The sequence below is a fragment of the Anopheles moucheti genome, chromosome 3 (genome assembly GCF_943734755.1).
Source record: "Anopheles moucheti chromosome 3, idAnoMoucSN_F20_07, whole genome shotgun sequence".
NCBI lineage: Eukaryota > Metazoa > Arthropoda > Insecta > Diptera > Culicidae > Anopheles > Anopheles moucheti.
This window is the reverse complement of record NC_069141.1, coordinates 33,140,457-33,164,473: the sequence shown is the minus strand read 5'-3', so window position 1 is coordinate 33,164,473 and position 24,017 is coordinate 33,140,457. Positions and strand designations below refer to the sequence as shown.

At 41.2% G+C, this 24,017-nt stretch overlaps 2 protein-coding genes across 2 annotated transcripts in view; both read right to left on the bottom strand.

Moving 5' to 3' along the window:
• Positions 1–21,985, bottom strand: part of LOC128305495 (piezo-type mechanosensitive ion channel component) — a 40,858-nt gene extending 18,873 nt beyond the window's left edge. The window contains exons 1-7 of the mRNA XM_053042969.1: positions 21,674–21,985; positions 16,763–17,295; positions 8,701–8,856; positions 1,833–1,928; positions 1,194–1,758; positions 826–1,120; positions 325–483 (exon numbers count right to left, since the gene is read on the bottom strand). Coding sequence (XP_052898929.1) covers positions 325–483; positions 826–1,120; positions 1,194–1,758; positions 1,833–1,928; positions 8,701–8,764 — 1,179 coding nt within the window. The 5' untranslated portion in view covers positions 8,765–8,856; positions 16,763–17,295; positions 21,674–21,985. The remainder of the gene's footprint in view (positions 1–324; positions 484–825; positions 1,121–1,193; positions 1,759–1,832; positions 1,929–8,700; positions 8,857–16,762; positions 17,296–21,673) is intronic.
• An 880-nt stretch (positions 21,986–22,865) lies between these two features.
• LOC128305134 (uncharacterized) lies at positions 22,866–23,972 on the bottom strand. The gene is made up of 3 exons (XM_053042440.1): positions 23,565–23,972; positions 23,019–23,498; positions 22,866–22,937 (listed from the first exon to the last, which is right to left on the bottom strand). Exons 1-3 carry the CDS (start codon positions 23,970–23,972, stop codon positions 22,866–22,868), a joined length of 960 nt encoding a protein of 319 aa, XP_052898400.1.
• Between the last annotated feature and the right edge of the window lie 45 nt (positions 23,973–24,017).

Genomic DNA, 24,017 nt, shown 5'->3' with positions numbered 1-24,017 from the left:
ATTTTGAACATGTAAGCAATATGTTAATGAAGCGTACAATGAGCTGAGCCGACACAACTTTTACCAGTCACTTCGCAAGCATTTGTGTGTACATCTTCTGACAGACGATTCAGCTTCAGTGGGGCTTACCTTAGTAGATTGTTTAGCTCGAAGCTATTGGTAGGATTTGCATACCTAGCGAGACTTACAATCAAAGCAAAATCTTACATCTATCACTAATCGAGCAAGCTTGAAGACTGCAATAATCGGGAGCTAATGCAAGCGAAGCAAACACATAGTAAGGAAAATTATGTTCCTTCCAAATGTACTAGCAACAATGCTTACTTTCACCTTCCGTGCCGCACCACGCCACCGATCGCTGGTGAGCGTTTTGCGCAGAATGTTTTTGCGCTGCATACGGAAAGAGATCTGATTTTGCAGCCTAATGCCGTTCTCGAGCTGACTCGACAGATCCATCCGTTTTCTATCCTTCGCCACATCGCTCTGTGCAATGAATTTGTAGTTCCACAATTTAATTGTCCAGCGAACGAATCAAACATGCACATGCATTAGCCACGCGCGTAATAGCCGGTGTTACGATAGCGATTGAATATTGGGCGACACACGTTTAGCAATACATCGCAGTATAATGCGGAGCATCATGTCGCATGTTAGAGAATGCATGTTACGAAAAAGAGTGGAGAAAGGATTTAGTTTCGAGCGTCCATGCCCGACATTCCAATGATGGGGTTCGTAAGCAATGGGATGAAATTTGATTACAGAATTATTGTTACGGCATTCCTTTCCCCTTCCAAACCCTCAAAGACCTACCCGTGCGGTACTTACTCTTGTTCGTAGCAGCAAAGATGAAGTCATCGTTAAGGTGTAGTAGCATATGAGCAGGAAGATCGGATTGAGATACACATCCGTGTCCAAGTCCGAGTTGAAAAACACGTTCCGGATATCGGTCCCATCGGACAGGTTGCAGGACGATTTGAGAATGGGCTTCAGCGCAAGCACTCGCGCTGTGGTATCGTTGAAATACAACACTTCCTGAGGCCATGGATTCTGATATGCCAGAAACACCACTATATGTATGACTAGAACCACCAACGTAATCTTTAAAACTATTCCAAACGCCCTGTATGGGAAAGAAAATAGAATGAACTAAGCCACCTAGTCATCGTGATGTTGAGAATGCTTCGCCACCATACCTATCTAGCTTCTTATAGCATGCCCACCACGAAGCAGCACCCAAAAATACAATATAGTACACTCCACTCTGCGCGGACGGTTGTATGATGCCTACCACACACAGCATACACATCGACAACAACACGCCCAGCTTCGTGAAGAAGGGCAACCGCTCGGGACTAATGAGACTCGTTTGCAGTTCCGACTCGTCTCCATCAGCTGCAGCAGATTCCGGTACGGAACTGACCGTACCCTGTTCGGTGTCATCCTGTGCACCGTTTGCACCAGCGCCTCTTACTCGCTGACGCCTGGGAACTATCACTCCGGTCAGCTTCCTCAGAACGAACAGTATTATGAATCCAAAGAAAATGAGGATCACATCGGGTGCCAACCAGTACACCACCATCCAGCCGTTCAAATTGTTGAACGACACCAGACCAATGTGGCGCAGTACGATTTCACCCAAGCTGCACGGTTCAACCGAACTCCCGGGAAAGCCGATCAGGATCAGCTGGAACACGATCATGACCGCTAGATCCACTACAGCGCACAGAATCAGAAGCCTCATAAACAGTCCAGTTGGTCCTGAAAATCACACAAATGAAAATATGAAATCAGCTAATATGTCCACAGGATTATTGAAAAAGTTTGCTTCTTACCCAAAATGGTTTTTTTGTTGGCAACAGGCACATACGGTATAGATAATAGAATTACCAGATATGGAATGGCCAGTCCTACCGGTCTCATCAACAAACCTGAAAGGGGAAAGATAAACAAATATTAAACAATCAACAAGTGTCATATCGCTCGATCCGATTGTTAGGGCAGCTCAATTAGATAACATCAAAGAAGCGTTAAATTAATGACATTATCAATCATGCCGTAGCCTCAAACATTAATTATCATCATACTGACGTTAATAGACACAAAACCTGCTGCTACCTCCTAGTATACCCCCGGAAATGCCACAGGCAGGCGGTTTACCTCTGTAAATAAACTTACATCTGTTGGGAAGCTTAGAGCATCTATACAAACCAAGAGTTTTGATGTAGAACTGCTAGCTGCACAGGTACAGTGAGGTATCAATTTTGATCAAATTAATTGTTTGTTCCTGAAGAGTGTGAGATCAAATCTCGCCTCGGATCAGACAGCTAAACAGACGATCAAGCTCTAGTCACAGAAATTCTTCAAATAATTGAATTTGACCAGACAAAACGTCACAACAAGAAGAATTCGTTAAGCCTCACGGCTACGGATGTTGCGTGGGTTCTATATGTTCACAAGTGTGTATCTACGTCTTTAATTTCACAAAACACACTCGTAACGATGACCTATTGTGCAATATAAGATAAGATTGCAGTCGATACCCTAGATACGCGGATAATACGTTGCAGAAAAATCCGCGTATCTCGAGTTTCCTCTAAAACATCGTTTGTATGTCGTATTAAGGAATCGAATACTTCTTTCCACGTTACGAACCACAAAATTGATGCTTATATGTTTATTTCATGAATTACCATAAAATGCCGATAATACGGCGAAAGCCGCAATAATGGAATATAAATAAAAAATAAAAATAACCATAAAATGCTATGATTTTTGTTTTTATAATAAAGAAATGTAACGTATTTTTTTTTATTTTAAATTCAATAATTGAATTAGACATACAGTCATTTTCAGAGTTAAGCGACACTCGAGTTACGAGAATTGGAAATACGCAAATCTCAAAATATTGACTATTTGTGTAATTTAAATTACTGGAATTAAATTTTGTATTTGTCAAATTTAAAATATTCCCAAAAATACGTTACATTTAAATACTGTAAATATTAATTTTACAAAAAATATTACTTTTATTGTCGAAATAAATGTAAAAATATCGATTATTAATGTGCCTCATAACGTAAAAAGAAGAAACCGATTCCTGAATACTAAATAAAAACGATATTATAAAAGGGAATTCAAGGTACTCGGGAAAGGACTGAACAAAACTCCATGAAAAGCCAAATTTTTAAATACGCATATCTCCGAATCCGCATAAGTCGAGAATCGCATTAACTGTGTTTCATAATAATTTTCGATGTGTCCATGTGGACTTTTCTATTCCGAACCATGACCAGACAAAAAAAAGAACTTACATCAAATTTCATACAAATTCTCATAAAAAAAGAAGTTCAAAATAGTAATGATGGAGAACATTCGTACGCTTCATGTAACGTTACGCTCTAAAAAAAATAGTGATGCCACACTGTTGGCTTTCTTTTATTTTTTAAACAAAGCACCTGGGAACCGAAGGAAGAAAAAAGCTGATCCAACCATAAAACAACCATAAGTTTCATACACTCCCAAAGTACCGCTGAAGCTCATCAAAGCACTTTCACTCTGCTGGAGGGCGCAAGGACGAACCCAAAAAGCACACCCGGAAGCAGCGCCACATTGCATTTACAGGCGGCGGACGGGCCACCTTTCCCCGTGGGACACACCGTCGTGTAAAACATCGTCCAGAAATCCACAAATCCTACATGCAGGCAAGCGCCAATGCCGCAGGGGAATGGGAAAAGGTTACGGTGAAAATGACCAGTTCTCGATGCGTTTGCCGAGGGAGTGTAATAAAATTAGCATACAAGTTGAGCCCACGGGAGTACATCCCGCTGACATTACGGCCGAGGCTAACATCCTTGTGCTCGCAACAACAACAAAAACCGGGTGTTGGTTCGGAAAGGTTAGCTCACGCTCGGCTACTTGTCTAGCGGTAGCTCTAATGGCTCTAATGGGACGTGATATACTAACACGTCCATCGTTGACCACTCTCGTGTTCCGGAGCAGGACAGAATGCTGAGTGCATGATTTATGTCCTCTTTAATCCCGGTTCCACTGGTACATTCGTGTCCTGCGATGGCTCATTTCGTGGTACCGTGGCACGCGGTGAAAGTGATACGCACCATTACAAATCACCTCACGCGCCTAGGTGCGGAAGAATCGCAGAAACATTGCCTAAGCCCGCCTAAATATCTCGATTATGGGAGCTTCCGTAGTTGACCTCGTTTCCCCAAAGGTAACCCACCCAACCGCCACGCAGCCACCACCCGTAGGGCAGCGCGGAAATATCAATTAGGAAAAGGCGCGCGAATAGCAAACCGTGCAGGAACTGCGTTTTGGTTTTTATTACAAACAAACCACCAGCCAAGCCAATCGAAATCATTCTGCCACGCCACGACACGCCAAACTTGACCTGCCGACCGGAAACGACACCAATGTCCAGCGATATTGCCCTTTCGGCTTGTATGCTCGGTTTCGCGCTGCCTTTTCCACACAACGTCGTACGACTTTGTTGACCGTGAGGGAAATTGGGTCAGTGTAGGATATTCTGGATCATAAAATCGCACCGCGCAGGACTACCTTACATCGGACGTCCTCCTGAGGAATTGAAAGCTCCACTAATCCGATCACACACATAGACGGGGGGTTTGTTTATTCCGCGTATGTTTCATCTGACCCCAACTTGGGGAAATCCCTTGATTGACGTCAGCTTCATTCACTTTAAGCACGAAAGTGCCTCTCCTTCGCCTTGTCGATGTCCTCCAGCGTATAGTGGATGGTCAGGAAAAAGGATATTGGCACGTAAGTAAATACCTTCTAAGTAAATAGCAAACCTCGGACAAAGGTGATTAACTCATCCTTTAAGGTGGGTGGTGCTATACGATGTGATATCATATTCTCCGCTAATCGGAGTCATTTTATATTGCATTACAAGGCTGAGTCGTTCACATTTGCTTCGTCATCAATGTAAACAATCTATCTCACAGTTAATTTTTCTAACCAAGCTGGAACTCGAGCACAACACCACAGCATAACGAAATCGCTCCGTTGTCTTACTTAGCATGCATTCTAGTATTGCATTACCGCAATATTATTCTCGCACAATCCTTATTAACATTCTCCAATCATGGCTTTTTTACCAAAATTGCTCTACGGAATAGAAATAGTTTCACTTCAAAAAGATACCTTTATTTTAAAAAACTTGCCTCTATTTATAATACTGCACTAAGATGCACTAGAGGTGCATTCGTTACCAGCCCAATTGAATCACTTCTCTGTGAAAGCGGTCAACTTCCACTGAATCCCATCATCTCCATAAAACTAGTAGCTATAGCAGCTAGAATGTTAGAAAAAGATTTCAATTATGAGTCCCTTATTGATAGAATCAAACTTGACTGCAACGAACTAACAGATCAAAAATTACCGGAAATCATAAAACAAACTAGATTTGGGACTCGCTCGTGGCTCTCTCATCCACCCATAATAGATCTGAACCTATATTACAAGTGCCGTAATCAAACTAATAAATCCATAATTCATCATTCTTACAATCAAATAATCAACAATAAATATAAGTTTCACCACCACATATTCACCGATGGTTCAGCCAAAAAGGACAGTGCTGGCGGCGGTATCTTCTCTACCTCTTGCCAATGTTCAATAAAACTCGCTTACAACACCTCAATCTTCTCCGCTGAAGCGTTTGCTATTCTCATAGCAGCTGAAGAAAACAGCAATCTCTGGGAACCAAATGTAACATTTACCAATAGTCTTAGCGTGTTGAAAGCACTGGAAAGCGGAAAATCGCGCAACCCACACATTCAACGACTTGAAGATCTTAAAACCAATGCAAATGACCTAACCTTCTGCTGGGTTCCAAGTCACATAGAAATCAGAGGGGAACGAGTTAGCTGACCAACGAGGTACCTGACCAAAAACAAAGCACGCGAAGAACCAAACTGTGACAACACAGAGATGTCAAAGAAAGATATGATAACTTGGGCTAAAATAACTACAAAAAATATCTGTAATAAGTGCTGGTACCTCCAACGCCACAGCGTCTTAAGACAAACCATCCACAGAAGCTTGGAAAGATGGACAATCCAACCAAGACCAAAGAGTTCTCTCGCGTCTACGCATAAGCCACACAAATTTAACTCACCGATATAGAATCGACAAATCTGACCCTCCACTCTGGTGCTACTGTGGAATAACAATCACAACAACGCATATACTAACAGAGTGCTACGGCTATACAGCACAACGCACTAAATATTATTCCAACAATTATTTTTTTAGTTTTTTTTTTGGTTTTTTGGTTCTTAATACAGAATAACAGAAAGAGACGAATGCAGTCGAAAGACGCAAAGTCTCTATAAGCCAAAACAACAACAACATACCGCAATATTAAACTCTGAATATGTTACATCACCAGACAGTGCCAGAAATTATGTAATGTATAAAGCGCTGTTCATTTATAATTCGATAATTTAATGTATAGTAGCGCCACCAGTGGTGCTATATGGAATTTTGTGACATTTTTGTGTAGATATTGGAGCACTCATTCAAGTAGTGCAATAGTTTTGCAAGTCCGTGCAAATTTAGAATTGTGGTTGACCATGGAACTAGAACGTCGTAAATTAATTGTGCACTACCACTTAGAAAATCCAACTTGATCCGGGAGAAAAATTGCCAAATTCCTGAAAATCGCCGCTTCTACAGTTCGATGTGTATTAAAACGGTTTCGAGAGTGTCAAAGTACTACTAGAAAGGTTCAACAAAATCGTCGATCAGGAACAGTGGATCGTAAGCTGAACGGGAAGGTATTGAAGACGCTAAAAGCTAACCTTGGACTTTCCGATGGGGATGTTGCAGAAAAAAATACGGTCCCAGCATAAGTACCATCAAAAGAATCCGGTTAAAAGCAGGCTACCACTCTTTTCATGCATCAAAACACCCAACAGAACCCTCAAGCAAAATTTAATCGCGAAAACACGCGCCCGAAAATTGTATGACCAGGTTTTAACGAGGTACACGGGTTGCATTCTCATGGATGACGAAACGTACATGAAAATGGATTTCAGATAGGTTCCTGGCCAAAAATTTTATGTTGCTACAGCTCGGGGTGATGTCCCCGATAAATATAAGTCCGTTTTTGCCGACAACTTTGCCCACAAATTGATGGTATGGCAAGCCATCTGCAGCTGTGGCCTCAAGACACGGGTTTTCATAATCAATACATCTATGAACTCAACAGTTTACAAAGCGCAGTGTTTGGAACAGCGTGTTTTGCCTTTCATCAAGGCTCACAAAGGCCCAGTAAAGTTCTGGCCAGATTTGGCAAGCTGTCACTACAGTCAGGATGTAGTACAATGGTACACCAATAACAACATGGACGTCATCGGCAAGCATTTGAACCCACCGAACTGTCCAGAATTCTGGCCGATAGAACAATATTGGGCGATAATGAAAAGAAACTTGAAAAAGACATGCAAAACCACCAAAACAGTCTCACTACTGGCATATTATTGGAAAAAATAGCTGCTGAAGTTGCTAAATCGGTTGTGCGGCAGCTGATGGGAAGCATCAAAAGAAAAGTCCGTGTTTTCATCCGTTCATCAAAATTATAAATTTTTGCTTGTTTTAACTTAGTTTTATTTTTAGTTTTCGCTTGAAAAACCTTTCATTTCATGTGAAAATTATTCTTCTATGTTAAAGAATGGTCCTTTTACAGCTTGTGATGTGTGACCGAATTCTAAATGAACAGCACTTTAATAGCAAATCAGGTGAGTTCTAGGAAAACTAACTGATCTGCCCTAAAAGACGTGGAATTCATTTCATAAAATTCGATTATTCTTCTGAAACACAACAATCCCACAAAAATCAGGTCACTAAATTATGTAATGGGCCAACTAAATGCACGAAAACACATTTACATTGATTTTTGTCCCAACCGCGAACGAGAGTCAACGCTTAAAGTCAACTGGAGGAAGGAACCACAGCGAAAATCAACACCTGCGCTCACTCCCATCGTGCCAATGACCTAGCCCGGTGGTCCCACCACTCTATCTGGCCCACAAACCAACCGCCAGACCCAGTCGTACCGGATTCGGAATCACTTCCCCTTCCGGTGGACACAACACAGCATATCGCACAGCGAACGCGATGATACCCACTACTTTCTTCTCACAATGACCGGGTTCGATCGTACACCGGGGCTCGTACACAGTAGACAACAGCGCGCGTCGTTCTATCTGACATTTTAATCATTTTCCTTCGGTTCCTTGCGTCACACCCACCACACAAAGCGAGGGATGGTGGTGGGGCGTTAGTTCCACCCCTTCGGAACGAAATCACTGTCCCACAAAATCTTTGCATTCCCGAGACACCCTCCCCCCCGTGGGGCAGGTGGCAGGATTTCCTGACCTTTCCGTTTACATTTCCGCCGTAGCGGAGCTGTTTGAGGAGTTTAGATAGTAAGCTGCTATCCTTTGGCTGCTTTCGCCATGGTTCGTTCTAATTTGTGGCGAGAAAAAAGAAGCTAGGAACAACAACTGAACGCACCGAAAAATTTTACGACACCCGTTACCCGAAAAAGGTAGTAAATTAAATTTAATGATAAATGCCTACACAACGTCGTATCCCTTTGCCGCACCCACCACATTATCTGATGCATCGGCAAAACAGAAACCTGTCGGCCATACTTACATGTTGCCAGAATGAGCGGTAGAACCAACCGTTGAACAACAAGGCACAGGAAGTAGTTCGCCATCCTGGACGAATTTGGAAGATGCCAGTTCCGAGGATGTTCGAGGATGTGAACGTTCGCTTATATCAACTATACGAACTCATTCAGTTCTGCTTCTGAAAGAAAATTAATGGAAAATGCGTGAAAATTAGTCTGTGTTAAATACAAATAACATTCTTGTTTTATCATAAGATTTGCTCAACAAAAAAGGATCTTTGCACAGTTTTGAATAACTCCTTTAAAAATACTGGATACACTCAGGGAATCCCAAAAGCTGCTGGAAAAGCCAAGGAACCACACCATTGCCCAAGGACGGTAGTCTTCCGCTTTTCGCACCACGGACTCCAGAAGGCAAAGGTCATTGTTCGGAATGGTCGAGCGAAAGTGAAATCACGCCATCCTGACGCACCATAATATAACCGTACCATATACCGAGGTCCGTTTCGTGTGCTCCGTTTTCTTTGCTAGTATATTTCCTGTTTTTTGTTGCATTTTAATCACACCAGAAACAATACCCCACAGGGCTAGGAGTGCCCGGGTTCAAATACGAGCAAAGAAGCTCGACAGCAGGCAAATTAGTTCCGTTTTCAATTGAAATATGAATATTCATAACTATTGCTGAGCACGCGCTGCTTACGCCTGGAGGGAACGGTTTATCAAGTGCTACATGACATTCTGTTTAATCTTGTTACAAATTAATTCCACTCATAGGATTACCGACTATTCGCGGGACATGCACAAGACATCTTGCTCCACGGATTAAATTGATATGTGTTGTCATATTACAGGGTTTACACATCCATTCGGTCATCGTAAACCCACTAAATGTCATCGTCAACAGTCACTTTGGCGCCGTGAACCCACTTTGAGTCAGTCACCGTAAATACCTAATTTGGTCTACACGATTAAATACCTTGTTGAAAATTATATTTTAACAATTAATTCTACACAAATAAATACTAAATTATTTTTCAACAAACTTCAAACTTAGACAAACCCAGATACATTAGGAAATGCTAAACGAATTAGAGAATAATATGCTAGTTACTCTTTTAACGATTGCTTTGAATAAATTAAAAAAAAACTTTCAAATTTTGAACACCAAAAATATAATATTTCAAAAATTAAATGACAACATTTTGTTCATAAAAAATAACATATAGATTCTTCTATGCAGCCAATTTTATACGTCCGAATCAAAAGAAAACGAAACGGTCAAATAAGCTATTTGTGGTGACCGATTCAAAGTTCTCAAAGTCATTATTAAATTGACTTTGACGAATTGTGGGTTTACGGTGACAAAGTGTCTGTTGATAAAGACATTCTGTGAATTTACGGTGGCTTATTGGCTGGGGAAACCCTGTACTGTAATGTTTTTAATTTAGTGCGTTGCATGTTCAATATAAACCGTACTGATTTTATGATCGTATGTGATTTAACTGCTGCAAATTGCTGCAATTTTATAGAAAAATTTACAGTTACTATTTTTTATATTTGATATTTATGGGCAGTGTTATCTTATTTATATATAAGAGTCACTATTTGAACACACTGGTGTTCCAAAAACCGCAAAACAGCAAAAACTCCTGAGAAATAAATAATGCTTCCTATTTATGGTGGGATCAATACGTGGATATTTATTACGAGCTTCTGGAACTCGGATTCTATTCACGAAAAATATCATCTGTTAGATTGAGATAGATCTTGCACGTTAGATCTACACCATTAGACATTAGAAGGTTAATCATTTTCCTCAAAAATGTAAATATGTGATCAATAATAGAAGAATTTATTTTGATTAAGTTCACATAATTCTTTTACATTCAAGAAATTAATTAAATAACATGTAAGGCATCAAAACTCCTTTTAATTACTCTGCAAACATCTGAATTACATTACCAAACAATTCTAATCAACAAAATATGTACGCTAGATAAAGATTACTTTCAACGTGCACTTCTCATAAGCGGAATTACGCCATTGAAAAGCTCGCGATCGTGGATATCATCAGTTTTTTGTTTTTTTGCACCTTCAAGATGATTTTCGTATCCCGTGCCCATGGTGGTGGTACTGGCCTGAGCAAGCGCACGCAAACATAACACGTTGTTGCTCGACGGTGTTGCCTGTAGCTAGCAGGGTCGGTATGGCTCACACACGTCTAATGCACGCGACGGGAGACTGATGGTTGATGAACTATCGGTATGCATGCATATCATTAGCGTAATTAGGAGCGAAATGAGAAGCACTAGCAAACCCACCGGAAGGCACTTATTTTTTGCAACTGTTCTCTTGTCTTGTCAGCACTCATCATCGCACATCGTACGGTGTTCGAACCACAAACATTGCTTTATCCTCCAGATCCAATCTGCAAAGTACTTAACCGTCCTCCGAGTATCTCTCGCAAGGTTAATTAACTCACCCTTAGTCGGTATTCACAGTGATAGCCGTGTCCATCATTCGTTAAAGTGTCTCAGGTGCAGTGGAATGTAGCCAGAGAAGCTTACACGGAGTCAATGCGAACGTTTGCGTGATCGCCAGCGTATCATCAGGCGGATTAAAAAAGGGGATTGGTCACCACGGAAGGACAGCAGCAACATTAGATCCACGCGAAATCCCGAACTTTCAAACAAATTGAAGAGGAGGAGAGGAGCAAACTTGTTTACTTTTGCCAAAAATCGGTTGCGAAATCGGTTTTACGGCAAGCAGCAGCAGTCAGCACCACCATTAGCAAATTGCAAGCGTGAATTCATCTGGTTAGCTGCCTCTAAATTGTACAATAAACCAAAAATTGATAGCCTAAACATGCGTTCCGGGCCCCCCCCCTCGAGTTTGACGAGAATGATTTAGACAAAATAAATAAAAAAAAGAAAACGCCCCCCCCAAGGCATTGTGGCTGCATTTTACACAAATCCTACGAAATGGGAGGTGGAATATTCGGAAATAGAAACTGCAAACAGCAGCGCATCGGTGGCAGTGAAATCGGGATGCTATCTGCAAATGCTACAGCCATTCAATGACATCATTGTGAACCACTGTGACTGAACTAAGGTCGAATAATATATAATCAGTTTGGATGTTATTATACTGTGAGTTGTGTTGCTACAAAAAGTATTTAGAACTTTTCCAATGCGCAATATGGAATGTGGCTTTCTTGTCACCAAGCTTTCCCCAACTTATGCAACACACCCTCTAACAATATCATTGTACGAAAAGCTTCACACATACACGTTTATTTTCTTAACCCCGCGTTGAAAAAAAAAACCACTCACAGAACTTACAAACCAACCGGTGGTATTAAGCGCAGAAAGAACACTCGCCGCTAATCAGTTCAGGATGACATCATCGGACGCGAGCACGACGCCAACAACACACCACATCCAGGCCACGACCGCTGCTTCGACTTGGCCGGAGTAAATCAGCGCCCATTGAATAATCCGAAAAAAGACGTTCACGTAACGTATGAAAAATGTGCACCACGGAGCTCTGGGGCCGGTTGTATGCAAATCGATCCCGTTCTGGACACACACATGTTTTTTTTGTTTTTGGCAAACGGCGTTTTCATGCATTATTAAATCGGAAACAACTTCCATTTTCGCAATCACACACCGAAAGGTTATCATCGTGATGTTTTCGTGACACCCTTGACATTGGGACAGTAAGCTAGATCTGCCGCAGTAGAGTATTACTACTCCACACTCCAAAACCAAAAAAAAAATAAAACAAACAGTTAAAAGTAAATACTCCCATCGGACGATTCATGTCATGCAAATAAAACTGTTACAATAAACTCAACTTCACCCAATCAATACTATTGATTCTTCGCTTCGCAAAGTAAATGAAACATGGCACACACTGGCGACGGTAACGGCCAACAGTAGTCACACACGGGTATATGGCACAGTTTAAAACGATTTATAAATCGCAGTGCAGTCGCAGACATATGACACGATTTCACGGCGTTCCGACGTGTTTGCGGGTCTTTGTCCTCCTACAGATAGCAGGATGAATTATGTATTCCGAAACCTCGCGGCCGTAGCGTCCGTAGGGGTGTCTTTCCGTTCCGACTTTCTTCGCTTGCTTCTTTGATAAGGCGATCTGGCGCATGGAAGACCCTAGATGCACTTGGCGTGTACTTAGTGAAGTGATTATACATCTTGTAGACTAATTTTAGACAAAATTATTACGACTTGTATTTCATTGTTTATTTGAGAATAATCTCAATGGTAAGTGAAAGGAATTTCTTACCGGTTTCTAAAAGATAATGAAACAACCACCCTTGATAATTTACAGAACGATGATTGAACCATTTAAGTTATCAAGAACTTTGCCAATCTTGCGAGAAAAGTCATCAGAAAATACAAAAACAAATTGGCTAAGATAGATCTTTGAGATTGTCTGCTTGAAGGTATGAACAAGACAAACTATTAAACAGTGCATCTAATACCGAACAAATGACAAGTTTGACAGCTGAGCTGAGTTTATAGCACACAATCCCAGCAAAAAAGTGAAAAATTGGTCGAAAATAACTTCTTTTTTCATTCAAAACGTTTGGGTTTAATTTATTTTAATGTTTTCATTAAAAAAATCGCCTGAATTGTTGAATAAATGAAGGGCAGAAATACAACTCAACTATGAAATTTTGTATTAAACGATTATTTTTTGTTTTCGTTAGAACGGGGCCTGGTCGTATCGACTTATTTTACCACGTAGCCGGATAGTCAGTCCTTGCCAGACGGGGGATTGGTCCGGATGGGATTTGGTCCGGTCCGTTCGTGTGAAAACCGGCTCCGCTACCATCATGCCACCGGACCGCTCCCATTAAACGATTTTAAACGATAAAGGAATAAACGTAATTGTAATAAACGGGTTTTCTTCCAAATTCGACTTAAGAAATTCAAAATACACGGATTTTCCCCGGGCTTATCCGGGTCCGCTATAATAGCGTATCTCGGACACTGCCTGTATTCATGTCCCTCGTTAGTATGAAATATGTTTCAAATTAATCACAACAAACTTTAACAGATAACCTTATTCATTAAATTTATATCAATTACGTCGCCCAATCCATCATCCCTTTAACAACCTAACAATCTTGATGCATTAACAAGGGGAATGGCGACTCCAATTCACGAGCACTAACCTTCCTACGATTGTCCTTGCCCTAAAACTCTTTAGCTAACTATGCGAAAGAGAAATTTAAAAAAAAGAACACTCACACACACACACACAACGTACACGATTGTATTCCATTTCACACCCAATAAACAAAAACACACACACTTTTTTGGCAAACAACCGGCACCTTGTTCGGTATCGATTAAGCTTCCGTCCGGGCATCTGATGTTGTTTTTGTTTTTGGGTGTTGGATTTGTAAGTCAAAGAAAAAAAATTCGACCCACCCTTAGAAACCGGCCACGTGTAAGAACGTGCCATGGAACGAGAGGCACTCGAACTTGCAAAGTTCGGCACATGGGTTCATGCACACCTTCATGCTTCTCGAACATTTTAATACGAAAACATGACTGCAGTGAAGAAGAGGTACTTTTTGCTCCACAAAGCCAAACCCAGACCCAGACACTTGCATTCACGGCCACAAAAACGGGCACTGCAATTCTTACAAGCAGTTGCAACTTCAAGCCAACGGCTCACACACATCGTGGCATGATGCGATGATGATGATCGGTTCACAGACAACTGTCGCGACATCAAACAGGCCCACCGCCTCGAGGCCACTACGGGTGCAATGTCATCCGGTTTTGTGCATCGCATGCAGCCGGGTGTATCAGCTGTGCAAGGTTATGGCGTGTTTTATGGCGCTATGGACCCGATCGTAGGGGGTCGGCAACATGGAAACATGATACTCGGTCACCAGGGCTGAGGCTAGGAAACCTTAAAAAAACGCATCAAACGGACTGATGAATGGAACATAAAAAAGAAACGAGCACAAGCGAAAAATGGCCCCTTAATGCGGCTGTTAAGCGCCGTGTACCAATATCTCATTAGCCATTTATAATAAGCGCACCATAAATACGGACAGTTAATTACATTAAAAATTACATTACAAATAAAAGATTCAAAAATTGGAAAAGAATTATTTTAAGTGATCATTAAGCGCTTTCAGATTCAAATACATCGTCAGCAGCTCTTAAAACGTCAAGAATTGCTTGTCACAAATGCACCAGTTCCCACCCAGAAAATAAATCACCGGCAACAACATCGCGGAACTGACAGTTACAATAATTTTCTCTTAACGCAACCACAATTTACAAACCAACATTTCACACGCCGACACGGTAGCGAAGACGTTGATGTAAATATTATTCCCAATGGGACACAATCATGTTTCTGCTCAAATTCAGTAGTGTCTCAGTGTCCCGCGGCCAGCCGCACGCATCCAATGCACCGAACGAGATGAGGTCACTTTTGCTTTCCGTTTTATAAATAACCTTCCCGGTTTTGGACCTACTGGTCCCTCTGATTCTCTCTCTATTTCTCTCTCTCTCTCTCTCTAACGCCACGCTGTTGCAACATGTCGTGGCAGCATACGGTCCGGATGATCGTGTCCGAGTAATCGGTCACTCGGTATGCTTGCGGACAGATTGGGGTTTTTCTTTCGAGTTTTGGCCACGATGGAAAAGTGTCTGTTTTCTCGTTTTGAGGGGTGTTGAACGATTGAATTTCTATTTACGATTATTACAAAAGAGACAAGCGGTCGTTCATCATTTTTTGTTGCATGATTTATGATGCAGGGCATAGTTTTTCATAGCGGTTCATTCATTTCGATTTTCGTTTCAAGTATTTATTGCTCAATAGTAAAGCTAACTGTCTAATTCAGGGATCGGCACTCCTTTCACGAACAGGGTCCGATAGTAGAAACAACTTTGTAGCTGCGGGCCAGACATTTCTAAAAAGTTTTTCCTAAATTTATAATTATAATTATTATTAATAATATATAATTGCATAATTATAATTATAATTTTGATTATTACAATTTTTATAAGGGCAGGTGACCAAAGAAATTGTTATTATTAATATTAATATTAATTAAGGGTTAATATTAATAATGAAGGACATAAATAAATTTGTTAGTGTCATGGTGAAGAGCTCTTGTGTAAGGTCTTTCCAATCTTTCAACCAAACCGAACAAAATCTATTGGTGGGCCGCAGACCCCTGATCTAATTCATAATAACACATAACTCATAGAATGATTCATAAATAAACTGATTTATCTTTAAACAGTGCATCTAAACCATCACAACTAAAAAATGCATTTTTCTTCAGAGTAAATGCAATTATAAAAACCAAAAAACGACAACATCGTATCATCACAATCAAAGTTTATTATTTAAAATATTGTAGAGCGTTTATTTTATCTATAAAGATTTGTTCTAAGCCAAAGACTCAATATCCCCTGCTTTAAATAAAAAAAACATTTACCAACAACATCCTGCTCGGTAATAAGTCAGGAAAAAAGCGATATACTTTTGTGTAGAAAAAAAACACAAACGATCGTAAACACATTAAAGATGATTTTTTGTGCCAATAAAGCACAAAACACACGCACAGAGGATCTTCTTAATTTAACACAATTCGTAAACATCGCCGACATATTTGAAAAGAACTTCATTGCTCAAACGAATTCATAACCGGTCGCCCCACCCCGCTTCCATCATAAACCACGGCTGCCACGGATGTAAATAACGCATTATAATGCTTCTCATTCGCATCCGAGCACAAATTCTTCCGATCACACACAAGTAAAGGTAAAATAGCATCATCAAAAGTGCCATAAATTATTCGTTCAAGCTGGCAAATGCTCGGACAACTTCACATAAACATACCCCGTGGCGTACGCGGGGAAACGTTCCCGACTAAACGGCGTTTGATGGTGAAGTCTATTTTCCCGCTTTGCGAATGGGTGATGGAAATCGTTTGCACCGGTGCGTTTCATCTCGTTGCCATGTGTACACGCGCGGGCTACTCATTATTAAACGGGAAAACAATATATGAAGTAAACTCACCTACTAGACGTGATTCATGTGATGGAGATGGTGATGTTGATGGTGATGTGTACGTGTCCCGCAGATCACAGACTAACTGCGTTCGTTTGCTGATCGATCCATCCGACTGCGGGGGGGCTGGATGTATTGCACTACACCGGAAATATCAACCCGGTTCTAAGTATGTTGAATCAATTTTCACCTCCAAAAATATGCCTTACGTTTTACAAGCTCTTTGTTTAGCTCGTGTTTTCTATCTCTCTCTCTCTCTCTCTCTCTCTCTCTCTCTCTCTCTCTCTCTCTCTCTCTCTCTCTCTCTCTCTATTTCTCTATCACACAACACAAGTGGCACTTTATATCACCACAAATAACAACCTCCACTCTCGTTTGGCATAATGATTGCGTTTGGCATCGAATAGGGCCGGCTATCCTGTTCACTACGCGTCACACTACTTCACTAAACAAAGCTACACACTGCTTACTTTGGCTACGCTTTATTGAACACTGCACCAAATTTCCGTCTCCAAGGGCAACACTGTTTTCCTGTTGGTTACCTGTAACATTTTTAAAACATTTTTTAAGCAAAAACTCTCAACCTCGACAGCAAAGCACCGACCCGACCCGAAACTGCACCGTTGGAAATTCGATTGTTCGCCCAGCAGACTCTTTGATTTTCGGGTCAAATTTTCACTTCGCACAAGCACGGTTCGCTTATCGCATGGACAACACGATTCCCTATATCAATTAACTCACTCTCAGCCAGCCTGCTTTGGTGTGGCTGTCTTCACGGCCCCCTACCACATCGTGGCAGATTTCGTTTGAACCAGTTTTTTCTCTCTCTATTTTTTGGAATCGCTTTTCCTCGGGCTTTCCCTTTTTGGTGGGGCGATTTTCCTTACGATTTGGGAAGGTGTACCGAGTTGCATTCGAAGGAGAATACAATGTGTATGCAACAACCACTGCTAGCTGGCTAACAGTTTTTTTTGTATTGCACTGTAAATAGAAAAAGAAAAGAAAATAGAATTAGTAACTACGTCCTTTAAGCGAGTATTTCCGAGATAAAGGTAATTGCAAGGAGGAAATACCTTGTAAGATTGCAAATAGCTCAACATCACAATATTGATGATTGGAAGAAATAAATAAATAAATAATTCTGTTCTTCAAAGAAAGAGCCGATTTTTCTCTATAAATAACAATTAATCCCTTTAATAAACACTGATAATTAAGAAACTTCCGTTCTTAATCGATTACTCTCCTCGGTGAGTAATGCTTCATAATGAATAATTCTAATTGCATGGAAGTAAACGGAACGGCTTCTGAAAACCTAACAGCTCATTAATGACTCACAACTTTCAAAGCCTTCAAACAGCCGAAGTGCGTTTCAGATGATATCGCAAAACGTTCAACAAACATAACAATCGTTGAAGATAACATCCCCGAAACAGCAGATGATCGCGATCTAGCCAGATAATTTCACAATTATCTAGGAGGCTCGTTAATATGATCATCTGTAACATTATTAATTTATGTTGATGTCCAACAACATATAATATGACCCTGCAAGCGTTATTTTAACACAAAACATACAAACTCCATTACATCATTACAGGGTTAAACGAAAAAAAAAACAACGCATCAAGAGTAAATTTGCAACCGAAACGAAGCCAGCTAAATGAAGTGTATTGTTTAAAAGCTATACGATCGTTTAATTTTCTTTGTGTAATCATCTCCCAATGTGCTACTGACGTCAGCTGTGTTTTGCGATGAATATTATCATTAGAAAATGTGTTGGTGTGGGTAGAACTATCATGTTTTGCTGCTTTATCAGAAGCAGAACATGCCAGACAAACTATGACGCCCAAGTCGCAGCGACGATCTCTCACACATGCTTTACGATATGATGTGCCTCATTCATCATCTGACGCAGTAGCTTGAAAGACTTGGCCTGCGGAATTAGCCACGGTAGTCACAAATCATCACAAAAACCTGGCTCCCCATCGGACAGCATCACGGGTTGGCTAACCGGTACCAAAACGTTCCATTACGTGACCCTCGCGCCCCAATCACGCAATATTCGTCGATTGACCTTACCCTTGCATGTAGGCTGGCTTTGATTTGTTTTCCCTCGGTATGCTCACCCAACGCGCCCGCAAGTGGAATAGCCCCAAATGGGAGATTCCATTCAATCTGTTCGCTTATATCTATAGTCAACAGAGCAACCTGTTGTCTATTTCATACTTTGTTTTATCTGCGTCAAGGAAACCCCATTATTGGGCAGGTTTGCGGTCAAGTACGGCTGCTTAAGAAAGAGTGCAAGAGCCTTCAAAGATTATGCTTTTTATAATATGATGGCTTTCTTTATCGTTTCGCAAGACATGATTACCCTTTCGGATTTCTTCCAAGCGAGATAAAGTTAAATACGCTTTACCGACGCTTATAGGGCTTTACAATATTATCTAGCTTACACTGTCGATAAGAAAGCCCCACTGATAAAACACTAATTAGCTGTTACGCAGGTTAAGCAAAATGTTTTCTAAATTCAAACCCACTTTAGAACAGTATATTTAAGATTAAGATTAGTTGAAGGTTTTAAGCGCAGCCTAGCGTGACTCAGTTGAATCCGGTAGTACTACAAATTCCACCAACACACACACTTCTTTGTAACTTCTTCACTAGTGGAATGAATGTTTGAATGCGCATTATTGTGTTACTTCAATCGCCACAAGTGGATACGAGCTGTGCCAGCCCGCGTGGAAAAGATGGCATAAATATTTCACTTGCCCTTCTACAAGAGCGCCTCCAAACCGTACGATCACGTAAAGCGGAGTACGCGAGGGAGGGTGATGTGTTCTAACGGAACGACCTTCACGGTGCAAGGTTTTGATTCACCCTCGCGATCGAGTCGTTTCTGCGCTGGAATTTGTACCCCTCAAGTGTCGGTACAAGATACTAAGTGAATTAGTGAGACAGCGAAGTGCGTATCGTGCGTAGTTATCGATTAAAGGGTAACACATTTCTCAGAAACCGCGTGTGTAGATTAGACAATCTAATTTCAGTAATCTAATCGTGTACTCAAGCAAGCTGTTGAAATTAAAGCATTCTCATTTTCCGCAACTGATAACACTTTTTTTTCTTTAGTTTACTTATAATATACAGTTATAATTACACTTACAGCACATACAGCGCGAATGGTAGCAACTATTCGCAAAACAACAACAGTGTCGCTAGCAACAAACCGTTTCAATAAAACACGTTGCACGTGCGCATAGAGAGACTAGCAATATTTACCAAACCAGACATTAATCCAAACAATTCCACTCCCCTTTCGGAAGACTCTGACTTCCCTCACTCAATGTGTATTCCGTGTCTCCCTTTTCTCGTTTAATCCCACCATCGTGTGTAGTAACTTTGTCTAAGGGGGTCGAACTATCGCTAGAATTCTTCTCCTCCGTCTTCTGTATCTTAAATTACGATTCCAATGTCCATTCTGTAGCATCAGGAAAGTCTAGACCTCAGCAATAACTTACAATTTCACAGCAGATGTGCTACTACTGCTTACCAAATGTTTTGTCATTGCTTAATCGTTTCGTCTGGCTGTCGGTGGGTTCTTCTTTCTTCACATTGGGTAGACATTTTCAGTGAGATGAATGATTTGCAGCAACGCTCTGACATCCTATGAGATGCCGTCTAGATTATGAGCCGACAGAAGTAGGAACATTACTAGAGAGATTAAACATGTTAACGATCATTCCTACAACACTAATTGTTAGTGTTTCTTTCTTAACAACAGCAAAACAGGACTAATCTCGTCTAAAATCTTGCCTGGACATCGAATTAAAGACCAACATAGCAAGCCGAGCTTTTTCCCTAAAAGAAAGCTACAAAGAAATTGCATCACGTTGGCGACGATTGGGGTTTTTTTTCTACCGGCGAGCTTCATGTCCATTGTAGTTCCCTTTGTTGTCTATAAAACCCCAGACAGCATCGCCATAACAATTGCACCATTTTACACAACTTCACAACCCAACGTTATTGGTGATGATTAACAAAAGGCAATTAACTGTCTACAATTTGGTTGCCCGATAAAAAAAAAACCTGACCGGTTGTGTTATGCCAGGCGTATGCCATAACGCAAACGTAAAGAAGGTGATCCTCATTGCATCTCAACGTGAATGGAAGCGAAATGTGTGCGTAGTGTTCTATGCACACCTGTGTTCGGTGGCGCACCCCATGCACGTGTACACGCTAATCGCACAAAGATGTCACGTCGGATGAAAATAACTCCATCCTCTACCCCTGCCTTTTCTACTGCGCCGTTTTGGACGATGATTCATGGCCCTCGGACACCTTGATTTGTTGCATGTTGCAGCAAGTTTGCACTATCGTTGGTGCATCGAAGTTGCCATTTTGTTGATAGTTTAGTATTTTTTTTTTCTCTATATCATTCACCCCGTAACTCACCTGTCAGATTTCAGGACTCGTCGATTTTTTTTCCCTTCATCGGCAATACACGTTGCACCACGCGATCGTTCCGATCGATCGATATCAATTTGTATGGCGGTGACACAGCCACAGCACACCGGAACCCAACTAACGCTGTGTAGCGAAGCGAGTGGCAAACAGAACCTAATGAAGTTGGACGACGGATGCACGGCCCGCTACCAATCGGATTCGGTTAAAAAGCGCGACGCCAATCTCAAGGTAACGCGATACTGCGCGATTCTCCACCAACACACCCTGCTTCAACCGTGCAAAGGGAATCGGTTGAAAGAAAACAACACACTACTAAACCGGGTGCAAAAACAACCAACACGAACGACGCACAACCAAACCGCAACACCGTGCACAGCACAATTTCTAATCATGCCCAGTTGCTCCTGAAGGAACTACGGAATCGTGGACATGATACCGACATTTACAACTATTTTTTACCTCTCTTGGTACCATCCCTGTAGGGCTTCGGTTATTAACACTTGTCACATATACCCAACACATACACAGCCGAACGACGGGATCTAGCGGGACAAACTGTCCTCTCCGCGGAGGATGATCCAACAGACGGCGTTGACGATTTGCTACACACTCAGGAAAGCCGTATATTCCGATTCCGCGACCGGAAGTCGTACGCACTAACACACGCACACACACACACCTACCGGGGGGAAGGAAGAAGTGTCGATCGTACCACCCCGCCTCTAGGTAGAGAGTGATCAACCACCACAGCACGCACTAGACACGCACTACGACTGCATCGGACGGAGGTTGGCAACATACAATGGCAACAATCGGTCCCGTCAGCCGCGAATAACCGCGAGAGCTGTCCGCGACAGAGAGAGCGACCGATAGAGAGAATAGTGCGTTTTGGAGTGGCGTTTTTAATACCACGTGAACTATGGAAGAAAAGCATTTCATTTTCAATATACTCTACGTATAAATTCTGTTATCTTCTGTTAAATTTTGTGAGCAATTGTATTGTGAATTTTTTAAATAATTTAACGTATTACTTTAACATAAAAAAATCCAAACGGTTGTAAATAGTTTATAACTCAAATTAAATGAAAACACTCGAATTTCTAGTCAAATTTACTTATGAATTAATTTTACGTAAATTAAAGCAAATATTTTTCGTTTGTTTTTAACTCTATATTTATGATTAACAATTACGAATTAATTTAGTATCTATTTGTAGTTCAGGGGCTAACATTGAAGAGTGATTATCATTATCTTTACTATGACTTCAGCTGTAAATTATCACATCGTGATCCTAGCGTCCCTTCGAAGATATCAATGCGTGAGTGGAATATTCCGGACCTATTCTTCGTCCGATTTTTACCAGGTCACTGTCTGCCTGTCTGGCTTATCTTTTTAAATTCTACGAAAAGGATTACGCCATTTTAAGCTAGTTGTAATGTAAATGTAATCAACTTGCTATTACGTGAATAAAATCTGCTATGTGCGTCAAACCAAGTGTAAAGTCCTTCTTAACACATACTATTCTAGAAACGTCTGTTTCAAATAAGTCAAATCCAAAAAACTAGGAGAAATTTTGCATTGATATTCCATCCAAAAATTATTTGCCATACTTCTTCCGTCGCTAACAGTATTCGTTAAAGATTCATGATCATCACACTATATCGTCATCTGAACTCAAGTCGTAGAATAAAGGAATCATATCTACTTGTAACAAATCGGCTAACTGAAATGATAAATGTATCAAAAGAATCATGTGATTATCAGCTTTAGCGAGGAAATCCCCCGTTAGACCACGTATACTTACAAACAAATAATCATTTTCCTGATCTTTACCGAAAGGTTGTACAATCGCGCTCGCATTATCCAACCAATTGCGAAACGTTTTTATCTGTGCGCTCGTCACATGGAAGAATTCGGTGAAATCTTTATGTTCCTGTGATAGATCTTCCAGCGATTTGCCCACGTGACGCATGACGACCAAGTTCTGGTAGAGACTGAGAAGCTTCAACAGCTGGTAGATGGTTTGCAAATTAGTACGCTGTTGCTGCAGAAACTGTAGATTACATATTTCTAATCGATCGAGGAATTCGCTCGCTCCGTGCAAGTGATATGATACGGTGGGCTTTCCAGGATGCGTTATCGCATCAAGCCCAACAAAAATCAGTGCCACTGCTGTGTAATATAGTACAGGGCAGTTTGCTGTCGCTAGCATTGTGATTGTATGTAGCAAATTGCCACCATCCAGGGGAATATCCTCTATCAAGCTCTTCACCAGGGTCTCAACCTAGAAGGAATTACAATGATTTTAATAAGCCAAACCACTTACACATTTCACAGCGTCAGTACTTACCACACGCGGAGAATGATTCCATTCTGCCAGATCAATGCCTCCTAAAGCATCATCAAGCTTTCTCACCATCATAGCGACTTTTATCGGTAATGGCTTCAACAGTTTTGCTGCAATCGTCGTTCGCACAAACCAAGAATACTGTTCCAGGGTTACAAAACTGGTCGATTGGTCTAGTAGAATCCGGACAATAATGGCAGTGTATTTTAGCTGCTCATCAACACTCAACGTAGCTTGTCGAAGTTGAGACACCGGAGATTGTAGCGACTGTTTTGCATCATCCGGCGCTCCGGGAAGATCGCACAGTGTGGCAAACAGTGCAAAGCCAATCCCATCGGGAATGCACCTGATTGTTCGTTCTGGTTTTACGATTTGCGACACAAATTCTTCCAATTGCTGTAGTTCTCCCATTTCTTTCGGTATTACTTTGCCGCCAACACGATCTGTCACTTGCAC

Coding starts and splice junctions, on each gene's coding strand:
- LOC128305134 (XM_053042440.1), bottom strand. CDS start 23,972: ATGGGAGAACTACAGCAATTGGAAGAATTTGTGTCGCAAATCGTAAAA. Junction 23,499..23,564: donor GGAATCATTCTCCGCGTGTG/GTAAGTACTGAC, acceptor AATTCCTTCTAG/GTTGAGACCCTGGTGAAGAG. Junction 22,938..23,018: donor AGGAAAATGATTATTTGTTT/GTAAGTATACGT, acceptor TTATCATTTCAG/TTAGCCGATTTGTTACAAGT.